The sequence below is a fragment of the Alosa pseudoharengus genome, unplaced genomic scaffold, assembly GCF_046254945.1.
Source record: "Alosa pseudoharengus isolate Yale_2024_CS ecotype anadromous, Long Island Sound unplaced genomic scaffold, YU_APseudo_1.1 YU_APseudo_1.1_scf_14, whole genome shotgun sequence".
In the NCBI taxonomy this organism is placed as follows: domain Eukaryota; kingdom Metazoa; phylum Chordata; class Actinopteri; order Clupeiformes; family Clupeidae; genus Alosa; species Alosa pseudoharengus.
The window spans coordinates 33,989,229-34,001,416 of record NW_027468609.1 but is presented as its reverse complement, the minus strand read 5'-3'; the positions used below and the strand labels follow the sequence as shown (position 1 = coordinate 34,001,416).

The window sequence follows — 12,188 nt, the reverse complement described above, 5'->3', positions numbered from 1 at the left end:
CATCCGCACCTGCTGCGGACAGGAACCCCTATGCATTATGTAAAACATTAGAGCCAAATCAACATGCGCGCCATGGCTGGCGTACTGCAGTTTAAGGGGACAGCTGCCATGGCCTGTGTCAGCCTGACCTTCCAGCTTGGTACCCCTGATGTTACAGAACACCGCACACCCACAATGTGCCCAAGTGGGCATGTACAGCACAGGTCAGCTACTGTTGGCACACCAAAGACCAGACTTTTTTTTTTTTTTTTTTTTAAATGATTTTTCTCCATTTCTCTGAACCAGTTTATAAAAATACACTGTCAAAATACCCCCAACCCACCGAAGTATGAAATATGGAACATGTGTGCGATATATAGTCGTTGCGCTCAAATAAGGGGGTCAGATATAGTTGGCTAGCCTATATTTATCAGACCAGGAGAGCTGATCTCCTTGAAAGAGAACTCTCCTTGAAAAAGAGACAGAAAGAAGGTCACCTTGCACCACAGCCTGGGTAACTAACAGGGGCTTGATCCGCTGGTGCGGACTCATGTTGAGCAGTGTTTCTACCCAGGTCTGAAGCCGTGACCTGTCTTCTGTTGGTAGCTGGGTGGCTGGGGGAATGCAGGAAAGGCAGCGCCTTATCTCTATAATGTTGATGAAATTGGGATGCACTTCCTCTCGAGCCAGTTATTCTCCATTCCAGTGACACAGACACACACCTAACTGACTTTCTTGTGTCTCCTCATGTCTCAGCCTCCCTCGCTCTTCCCATCTCAAGTGTGGATGTGAGGAGACAGTCGAGACCATGTGCTGATGTGTTAAGCAGGCTCGATTAGTGGCAGCTGACGTTGGGCTCTCGAGGCTGTCCGGCTGGGGCTTTAAATAGCAGCTGGTTTCTCAGTAACAGGCTATGCCTTCCAGGTGCAGCTCCTCCTCAGTTCAAAGGGCCATACATTGAAAGTTTCCCCACAAAACATCCCAACCAAGAGTCGATGAGCAAACCCTTCGACTCTATCAGATGAAACAAGAGTGCAAAAACCTCAGGCAAAGGTCTACTTAAGGACAGTGTATTTACACAGTGTCTTGAACAACTGTTAAGAGTAGAGTACTCCTAAGCCTTTGAAGAAACAGGCTGCTAATGCGGGCTTTCTTATGAAAATACACAGCTGCAATATTAGATTGGATAATTGCTAGCTACTTAAAGGGACTCAAATGACCAAATAAATATTCTCAGGAACAAGGGAATAGGATGTGTTGACTAATCTGTAATAAAACATTAACAGCCTGTTAAGGGACACCAACTACATATCCAATACTAGTGCTGGGCGGTATGAACAAAAATGTATATCACGGTATTTTTCAAAATTCTTACGGTTTCACGGTATATGACGGTATTTTTTTTACCATGCATAATCAGATGTTCACAGCATTTTCTACAGGTTGAGAGAGGAATTGCTGCAGTACATTGACTAAGGATGGTCTATTTTACTGTCATGATGTAGAATAACTCCACACTAGTGGTAATGCAGTTTTGCATGGCCCCAGAAAATGATGCTGTTTACAAAGAGCCACTCATGATTCTAATAAAGAATCTAATCAGAATGCAAGGACAATTGCAGTCAAAATACAGAACTTTTACTGTGCAAATTTCACAAGTAGCCTACATCTTGTATAAAACCAATACAAAAAGTAGTGCAACTTGCAATAATTATACTTTTTTGAAAATGATACAATTTAAAATAAAACCTCTCTGTTAATATGCTTACTCTGTCAAATAGGCCTATCAGAAATGTATTGTTATTGTGTGGTTTACATGACGTTAGTGGTAGGCTAACGTTAACTTCATGTGGATGTGGATGTCTTGTTAGCCTGCCATGAGCTTCGGTTCGGTTGGCAAAACATTAACAAAAACGTTCGTTTTGGTGCACTGATGACAGTCAGGATCATTTCTATCTAGCCAGCTAGTATTGCTCAGTGCATGTCTATAACATGCTTTACTTGCTACCTGGATAATTTCTGCGAATACTCTTAAGGTGAGATGAATAAGATCATTAAACTTCACTGTGTTCGGTGGGTTGCTAACTAACGACATCACCTACTAGCCAGCTAGTTACAGCTGTTAAACAATCTCAATAGAATTTTCGTGACGGTAGGCTAAATCCTTTTCAATGCAGTATGTATCCCTTAACGTTTTTCCTTAACTAAAGAAACAATTTAAGGTATTATTCTGTGCAACACCATTAAATAAACCCCTTACCTAAGGAGAAATTAAGCCTTAAGGGTCATACTTCAGGGGAAAAACTTAAGGTGTTTTGTGTTTACCCTCACTATGCCTCGCAGTGGCACCATGCGTGCGTGTGAAAAAAGTCCCGTCTGAAACACTGTCGCGCAGCGTTCCAAATGTTGTGTAACCAAATACACCGGTATGTCGGTATATTAAAAATTCATATCATAACGAAAATATACACCGGTATACGGTGTGAACCGGTATACCGCCCAGCACTATCCAATACAGAAAGGAGGGTCTACATTAAGGAATCTTTAACGACCCGAGCCCTATGCCTTAACTCTTCCACAGTTCCTGGAAGAGACGTGCCACTTCCTGTAGCCTGTGACACACAAGAGTGTTTGTGTTCCAGAGGCTCACCCCAGCCTCGGGCCCGGCCGACCCGCACGTAGGCCCCTCTTCCTGGGACTGAGGGATCTGCACAAGCTCCCTTGGGAGGACAGCTTTCTAAAGAACTTGCCCTGGTGTCGAGAGAGAAACACGGCAGCAAGTGACCTTGCAGCACCCTCGAGGCCAAGGGGGACTAGACACGCACACACACACACACACGTTGAAGTCCAAACGCAAGCGATGTCTGCAGCTGCTACACAGAGACCTGGGTCTGCTCCCAGCAGGGTGAGGCGGCACATCCCAGGCCTTTCCTTCCTTCCTCTTATTTTAATAGATATATATTTATTTATTTTGGGGCTTTTTATGCCTTTAATGTGATAGGACAGTTGAGAATGACAGGAAGGGAGTGGGAGAGAGTCGGAGTGGGATCTGGAAAGGATCACGGGGCGGGAATCGAACCCAGGCCGCCGGCGTACGGTGCAGGTGCCCCAGCCAGTTGCGCCACGGCTGGGGCCCTCATTCCACTTCTTTTAAGACATGGGGGAGAAAATTGCCACCTTCTGGCATGATGAGATTATCGGTCTCTTCAGATCTGGAAAGCTTCTAAATGAATGTTCCCATCACAAGTCTATGTCTAGTCCAGGGCTCCAGAGTGCGACCAACTTTTTCAAAAGTGCGACTAAAAAAAAATCGGAGGTGCGACCAGCTATTCGAGAGAGGAAAAAGTGTCCACATTGAAACTCTACCTTTGGTTCAATAACAGAGAGAGACGTCAGATAAACAGAGTGGATGTAGTTGCATTACAGTGTGGTCACATAGGCCGAGATAAATGTCCCCTCGCCACTGCCTTTCGGCGGCTGGCAGCAGCAAACCGATCAGAAGAGTCCGAGATGATGATCAAGTTTATCGTTGCCTACGATAGGCCTAGTGAAACTTCCCTTCACCAAGTTCTGTCCGAAATAATTATTCACCAGAAAAATAGTTTGAACGTAAACCCGACGCACAGTAATGCCACTTGCGCAGGAGTCATTGCAGATGAAAAGAAGTCTTAAAATTGCGAACAATGCATACAAGGCCTTCCCGAACGACAGAGATACAGATATCGCCGAAAAGGGGTGCATCATTGACCGCAGTTACATGCAGGGAGTAACCCGGTTTTCAACAGCAATATTCGTTTTGCGCGCGAGTTGTGTAAACTCATTCTGATAGCATCAATCAATTTAATCCGGTATTTGGCGCAAACCGAATATCGCTGCTACATTTAAAGCCCGAATATTCCCTGCATGTATAACTGTAGTCATTGTGTACGGTGAATTGAATGGACACATTTAGATCTAGCATGGCAAGTCATTGCAATAGCCTATAATAATAGGCCTACCATTTCGTTACTGCATTAACCATAGTGATGTTCTTATTGAAAATTTAATACTAAAATTAAAAAGTAAATTGCATTGTGGGGCTGTCAAATGATTATTGCAATCATTGCAAAATCACATTGGAACATCTCTTGAAATTGTGCTTAAATACATTTCTATGGAAGATGCTAGCATGGCGAGCTGGTTTAGCCAAGGCCTAAAGATCATGAAGGATAGTATGTAAGACATTGAGCCATGAGATGTGCAGTTTGAAGCCCTTAAAAGACGTGCACTGTTAATTTACTCACTGTTATTTTTATTTATCACCCGGAGAGAAGAAATACTCTTTTCTGATTGGCTGGCGGGTGGCCTTTAGTTCTGAATAACAGGACACCGTTCCATATCAATGCTTATGAATGGTAACTATAACAACGATAGTAGGACGACGGTTGCAGCGCTCTAGAATCGTTTGGTTGCAGGCTTCCCAACAATGGAATCAACTGTAAACAAGCTAACTGTCCATGCTAAAGTTGTACAACAAGCTGAACTAGTGAGCTTCTTTTTAAACAGAACCGCGTGTTTCCAGTGTTTACAGTGGCAACCGGGTGATAAGCGGGATAACGGCCTTCGAGGTGTGTCCTGTTATACGGAATTAATGGACTTGGGCGGAGGCAAGTGGGCGCTGCGAATCGGGGAGTTTTTGCCCCTCGCCCTCGTCCATTAATTACATATAACAGGACACCTCGGTGGCCGTTATCCCTTACTTAATTCATCTTGAGATGTTTTAAGTTTAAATATCAGCTCAATGAAGCACTTAAAGCACCAACACTTCATTAAGTTACTTTTCTCATAGAATTGTAAATCATAAGTCATAGGACAACCTATCTAGGACAGTAATTAAGAAAAAAGTGAACCTGCTGCGGTGTTAAATGCGATGTGGTTGAAAATTTGGGTGCACCTAACTTTTGTGCTGGTGCACCTAAGAAAAAGAGTTAGGCGCACCAGTGCAACCAGTGCAAAAAGTTAGTCTGGAGCCCTGTAGTCTATGCGTACTCTTTCTCTTTCCTCTTCCTTCTACTCTAGCTGACTGACTCAGTTGTGGTTGAAGCCACAGAGTTGAGGTGATAGAACGTGCTGCTGAGTTTCCGTCACAACGTTACAGCGGGTTATGCAAAACGGAAGCAAAGGCTGAACTGGGGGAGGAACAGAGTTCGTATGTTTGACAAGCACGAGGGGTCAAGGTGAGGCAAAACGATAACCAGAGTCTCTCGTCAAATGGCGGATCAACCAAGGGGAAATCAAAGCGCTGGCTGTTTGTGTGTTCTTCTGTTGTAGCAGCCAAACAGACTGAAAGTCTCAGAAGCTGTTGGAGCCCTGGGAGGGTAAATACAAAAGTGTGCAGAGGAAATTAACAAGAGATGAGACGTTGTGACTGGTACAGACATAAAAAATGAAAGGGGGAGGGGGGGGACATGACTAAACAAAAAAAGAACAAAGAACGAGTAAGCGGAACACAATAAAAACAATAAAATAAAAATAAATATCAAAGTCAATGAATGAATGAAGAATGTCAAAGACAACTAACAATGCTTTCATGAAGAGGCTTTGAGTAACCCTGGCGACAAGTGCACTCTGGCTACACTCCCTACCATCTGTGTGCTGGGGCCGGGAGAGTGAGCGCGCCTGTGACTGACATCTCCTCAGCACCCTCGAGCCCACACTCAGCTGGGTCAGGGGACGGCCAGCCAGGCAACCAGCCATGGCAGCAGGTGCTGAAGGCAGGCGACTAATGTTTCTGGCACTTCTCGCTGCTGACGCTTAAGGTCAAGCCCTTGCTGATGGGCTTAGCGTCAGCACCGTCCGCTTTTTACCTCCTCCACCACCACCACCAACACCCAGACCCCCCCCCACCCCTACCCTCCAGGCTCGAGAGGAACTGGTCTGCACTTTGCCAACCATTCTGTTTTCTCTCTCTGCCTGTCACTCCCCTCCGTTCCCCCTCTCTCCACCTACACCACCCCCCAGGGTTACTGCAGCACTGTTGGAGAGTCTGAAGGTCAGAGCCCTGCACTCTCCAAGGGACGCACACGACAGAGGTTGCAGTCAACAATCACATAGCTCTCTCATACTGCAGCAACTTACGTCACACCACCCCAGAGACCAGAGGGGTGGCAACTTACGTCACACTAAACCTTAAAGAACAGAGGGGTGGCAACTCAAATCAGATCCAGTGGGGCTCAAATGTTTAAATAATTTTCAGTGCTCAACATTCCATCATGTCAGAATAATTAGATCCAACGTCTATGCTAAAATGTGCATGCAATGTTGAAATGCTTTCAAGCAAGTATTGATTGAAAGACAGCACCAGTTGCCTCATCAGTATTCCGATCACATCTGCATCTATGTCGTCATGTTGCCATGACACAGAGCAGTTCACAAGTCCAAGTATTCTATTTGTACTCAGAATCTGCGCCATGAGCTCCATTTTCTCTAACAATTCAATTGGTAGAAGCTTACAGACAATCCATCTTACAAGAGACAGAAATCCACATCTCAATATACGATGACAATCAAAAATAGAGTGGGGAATTTCTGTTCAATTTCATTGCATATGATGTTGGCAGGATTGGAAGAGGATGGGAGAGATCTCTAGTAAAAGAGTGCAAAGATGTAACAGGAGCAGTAAATTGTGTGGGAGCTTCACCAGCCTTAGTGAGCTTTAGTGTCCTTTAAAATGTATGCGTGTGTTTGTATGAGTGAAAGAGAGAGAGAGTGTAGGAGGCTAGGTAGGTGTCTTCTTAAAAAGTAGTTGCCCTACAAGGTCATTCTGCTTTTTGTATATGTGTGAGTGTGTTTAAAAGTGTGTGTATGAGTCAGAGGAATGGAGAAAGAAAGAGAGAGAGAGAGAGAGAGAGAGAGAGAGAGAGAGAGAGACAGAGACAGAGAGAGAGACAGAGGTATGGACGGATATCTTCATTCATATTCACAGCTTAAGAGCGGGGAGGGGAAGGGGGACAATATCTGGTCCAGTGACTCATCTTTTACTCTTGAAGGAAGCAAGCAAGCAACAAGCAAGTCAGCCTGTGGAAGGAACGTATCTGTCTGAAAAAGTCGCACTGCTGCAGATCCCCCAGGCAAGAGAGGAGAGAGTAAGTGAGAGGGGGGGGAGAGAAAGAGAGAGAAAGAGAGAGCCAAAAGAGCAGGACAGAGAGACAGAGTGCAGCGGCCCCCTGTAGACTAAACTCTGCGTTTCAGGACAGCGATGCTTCCTGTGCTGTGCTGTGCAGTCATGGGGGAGCTGCAGGGACCCAGTCACCATCACTCTCCAGACCAGAGCATCTGCAGCGGGTCAGAGGGCTTGGGCTGGGGGACAAAACATCTGAGGCCACTAAGTGTGTATGTGTGCATCCAAGTGCTTGTTCCATCTAAAAAAAAAAAAAAAATTCTTACAGACTCCACGTCGTCCTCTGAAGAGCTCTTCAGAATTCATCCCTAAAGTATTACAGACCTCTCGCTCCTCCATCCCTTTTCCTGTTCACCCCCCCCCCACACACACACACACACACACTCTCCCCAGCTACTCAACTCCATCTTTAACTGACGGCTTGAGTGGTTAAAAAAAAATCAGTCTGCCGATTCAAGGGGCTCCTGGGACTGGAGACATCTCCCTCCTCATTCTCCTCCTCCTCCTGTTTGTCCTTCTCATGTCCGCCTTGTCCTTCACACAAGGAGAAAAATGCAAAACAGCCTCCCCCCTTCTCCTCCTGTCTCCAGCGCATACAGCCGGCAGCAGTCAATGCCTCACACGGAGGAGGGAAGGGGTGGAGAAGCTGTGACGCAAGAAAGGGTCTAGCCAATAGGAAAAAAGGCTGATGAGAGAGAGAGAGAATGAGAAATAGAGAGACAGAAATGGAAAGGCGAGAGAGGACCAATTATTGGATGGAGACTTGAAAAGCGCCAAGAAATGGAAGCCCGAGGGGACAAACTTGTTTTCTTTCTCTTTCTCCATCTCTCCTGCCTTCACAAGAATGCCTCAACATCCTGCTTTCTGTTCTCTATTCATGCCCCCAGATCACTCTCACCCATCAGTGCACCAGCGCACAGACTAGTACACACACACACACCCACCCACCCACGCTGGGTATTGTGTGTGTAAAAATTCAATCCTGAGTGACCTGGACCAGCTGTGTGTTAGTGTGCAGTTTGTGTGTGTCTGTCTGTCTCTAGAGCGTGTTATATAAGCAGCTGCCTCACCTGGGTGCTACTAATGCAGGGATTAGGAGGGGACGGGGTGGGAGATGGGAGAGTCTGGTCTGTAATGCTGACGGATGAGAACATACCGACACACACACGGGATCCGGCTCACCACAGACCCAAGCTTCTGTCCACACACACAAGGTCATGATGGTGCAAAACCTACGGTGAGGCAACTCTTATCCTCGATCGCTCGCTCCTAGAACAAAGCCAGCTAGTGCTGGGCGGTATACCGGTTCACACCGTATACCGGTGTATATTTTCGTTATGATATGAATTTTTAATATACCGCCATACCGGTGTATTTGATTACACAACGTTTGGAACGCTGCGCCGCACGACAGTGTTTCAGACGGGACTTTTTTCACACGCACGCATGGTGACACTGCGAGGCATAGTGAGGGTAAACACTAAACACCTGAAGTTTTTCCCCTGAAGTATGACCCTTAAGGCTTAATTTATCCTTAGATAAGGGGTTTATTTAGGGGGTTGCACAGAATACCTGAAATTGTTTCTTTAGTTAAGGAAAAACGTTAAGGGATACTGCATTGAAAGGGATTTACCTTCACGAAAATTCTATTGAGATTGTTCAACAGCTGTAACTAGCTGGCTAGTAGGTGATGTCGTTAGTTAGCAACCCACCTAACACAGTGAAGTGTAATGTACTTATCATTCATCTCACTTTAAGAATAGTCGCTGAAATTATCCAGGTAGCAAGTAAAGCATGTTATAGACATGCACTGAGCAATACTAGCTGGCTAGTTAGAATTATCCTGACTGTCATCAGTGCACCAAAACGAACTTTTTTGTTAATGTTTTGCCTAGCGAACCGAACCGAAGCTCATGGCAGGCTAACAAGACATCCACATCCACATGAAGTTAACGTTAGCCTACCACTAACGTCATGTAAACCGCACAATAACAATAAGGCATGTTTCTGATAGGCCTATTTGACAGAGTAAGCATATTAGCAGAGAGGTTTCATTTTAAATTGTATAATTTTCAAAAAAAGTATAAAGTTGCACTACTTTTTGTATTGGTTTTATAGGCTACAAGATGTTTGTGAAATTTGCACAGTAAAAGTTCTGTATTTTGACTGCAATTGTCTTTGCATTCTGATTAGATTCTTCATTAGAATCATGAGTAGCTCTTTGTAAACAGCATCATTTTCTGGGGCCATGCAAAACTGCATTACCACTAGTGTGGAGTTATTCTACATCATAACAGTAAAATAGACCATCCTTAGTCAATGTACTGCAGCAATTCCTCTCTCAACCTGTAGAAAATGCTGTGAACATCTGATTATGCATGGGGAAAAAATACCGTCATATACCGTGAAACCGTAAGAATTTTGAAAAATACCTTGATATACATTTTTGGTCATACCGCCCAGCACTAAAACCAGCTACATTCTTCATAGAATCAGAGAGTAAGACCAGTGATCACCAAACGGTGCCTAGAGGACCAGACCAGAGTGTACTGCATGTGTGGCAGACAAGATACTTTAATATCTGTGGCATCCTCAGACTATACGGAGAGAGGGATTTAACTTCAAAGGGAAATATGCTGAATAAGACCACTTCAAGAGAGGGGGGTTAATGAATAATTAGTCTTTCTTATCAACCCTCAGTTAGCTGCAGCAAATTCAATAATCCTAAATGTGGGGGGATACTTCAGAATGTTTTGGTTTCGAGAGGGGCTAACTGCATTTATGAATTACCACAGGTTACAGTTATTAAGGATGATTCACTTCAAACATCTGCTCTGACTGTACAAGTGGTTCTGGGATTACATTTGGAGGAAGGTTAGGGGAAAAAAAAAAAAAGAAAAAAAAAAAAAAAAAACAGGGCACAGCAACAGTGTCAGAGTGACTAAGAACTGCTTTGATGTGAAACCTGTTCGTCTGCAGCTTAGCTGAGACACCTAAATCCCTCCCGCCCCCCCAAAAACCTACTCCCACCACACACACACCAGAGCAGACATGGAGTATAAACACACTTGAGATGCATTAGGCTTGCAGTAGTAGTGTAAGCCTGTAGAGATTGAGGAAAACCAGTGCAGGCGTCAGTTGTGAGGCACTGGGGGATTGGCTGCCTTAGGCTGTATTGCGAGGCATTAATATCAGATACCCAAGAGGGAGAGGTGCTGGGCAGCCTCAGTCACTTCCAGAGGCTGTGCAAGGCCAGGGGGCACCTCATCATGACACAGACAAGAGATCACAGATATCTAAACACAAGATGGGCTCCATTTGTTGTGCCACAAGCAGAAGCAATGGCTGATGTTTCTGTTTGATTAAATAGGCGATACATATGGACACTAACATTCTTAAGTCCTTCTGTCCTAAACCCAGATGTGACGTACTGTGAACCTACTTACCATCACTGTATAGCAAACCCACAATATGTTGTGCCACAAGCAGCAGCAATGGCTGATGTTTCTGTTTGATTAAATAGGCGATTCATATGGACACTAACATTCTTAAGTCCTTCTCTCCTAAACCCAGATGTGACGTACTGTGAACTTACTTACCATCACTGTATAGCAAAGTCACAATATAAAACAGCTTTATCTTTGAAGGGAGTGTAACTGTGTGTGTGTGTGTGTGTGTGTGTGTAAGAGAGGGAAAAGAGAAAGAGATGGTTTCTTACCAGCCACCTCCACAATGTCTCCGGGGACAATGTCTCTGGCCTTGATGCGCTGCACACTCTTGCGATCCTGCCGGTACACCTTCCCCATCTCTGGCTCGTACTCTTTCAGGGCCTCAATGGCATTCTCTGCATTTCGCTCCTACAGAAAAAGATGGGAGAATGTTAAACATCAGCCCTCACTTTGAATTACCTCCTGATATAAAATGGTATGGAGAAGTATCCAACTAGGGATGTAACAATATGAAAATTTAACCTCACGCTTATAGTGACCAAAATTATCATGGTTTTCGGTATTATCGCGGTATAAAAAGATGCAGAGTGGCTACATGATACAGTCCAATTTTGCGGTGAAAATGTTCTGTCTTTAAAAATCAGGTGTAACCTAATCCGAATCGCAGTTAAATACATCAAATAGACAACAGAATCAGTAGGGCAGGGCTCTACAGTGCGCCCATTTCACTCGCACATGCGAGTAAAAATGATGCCGTGCGAGTGCAAAAAAATATTTACACTGGTGCGAATGACTTCTAACCATGTCAATGTTTGTCTACAAAATACACCGCAACATCGAGAAAAATTACTGGTGCAAACCATAGTCGCGAATGCAGCATAAAAACTACACCTCCCATCAACGTTAGCAGTTTCGCGTTGTGACTCGCTAGTAGTCGCTTCTATCAAATCCAAGAGCGCGCAGGAAAAAGCGGAAAGTTAGACTAGCCAGCCAAGATGCAAAGATTGAAGAAATTAGTTCTTCTATCCACCGAATTCATTGGATATAGGAGGAACAGGATGAGATTCTGAGAATGCAGTGAGAGAAGGAAAGGTAACCTAACATGCCTTTTAGCCCGGTTGACGTATTGGCTGCAATATGCAAAATATAGCTGTAGCGAACCGGCACAAAAGTAGCCTCCCGTAATACTCCCATTTTATTCAAAGGTAGAACGCTACTGACAACTCCAGGCTTCCACGCATGCTTGTTTGTTTACAAGCTGAAGTGCAAAACGAAAGTAGGCCTAACGTTTGCCTACTGCCCCCATCAATGCAGATATTTCAAATAAAAACTAAAAGTATAAAACATATATCCTTGATTAGCTTGGGTTTTTTGGAAGAGGAAATGGACTGTTTTAGTAGTAGTAGTAGTAGGCAGTATGCAGTCAGATAGGTCACCATGGGCATATTTGGATTAGCTATAGATGGATTCACAAATAAATCAATTAGCCTACATTTGGCAGGATACTTGATATACAGGCTAAATGCAAATATGGCAATGTATTATATTATTTTACATTAACAAAATGTAGGAAAATAGAACAGACTGAAAATAAAGTAGGC

At 44.3% G+C, this 12,188-nt stretch overlaps 1 protein-coding gene across 2 annotated transcripts in view; it reads right to left on the bottom strand.

The window, feature by feature from the left end:
• atp2a2b (ATPase sarcoplasmic/endoplasmic reticulum Ca2+ transporting 2b) overlaps positions 1-12,188 on the bottom strand; it is a 51,157-nt gene that overhangs the window by 27,685 nt on the left and 11,284 nt on the right. For both annotated transcript variants that reach the window (XM_076284769.1, XM_076284768.1), the window contains exon 6: positions 10,857-10,995. In XM_076284769.1, the coding sequence (XP_076140884.1) occupies positions 10,857-10,995 (139 nt within the window). The remainder of the gene's footprint in view (positions 1-10,856; positions 10,996-12,188) is intronic.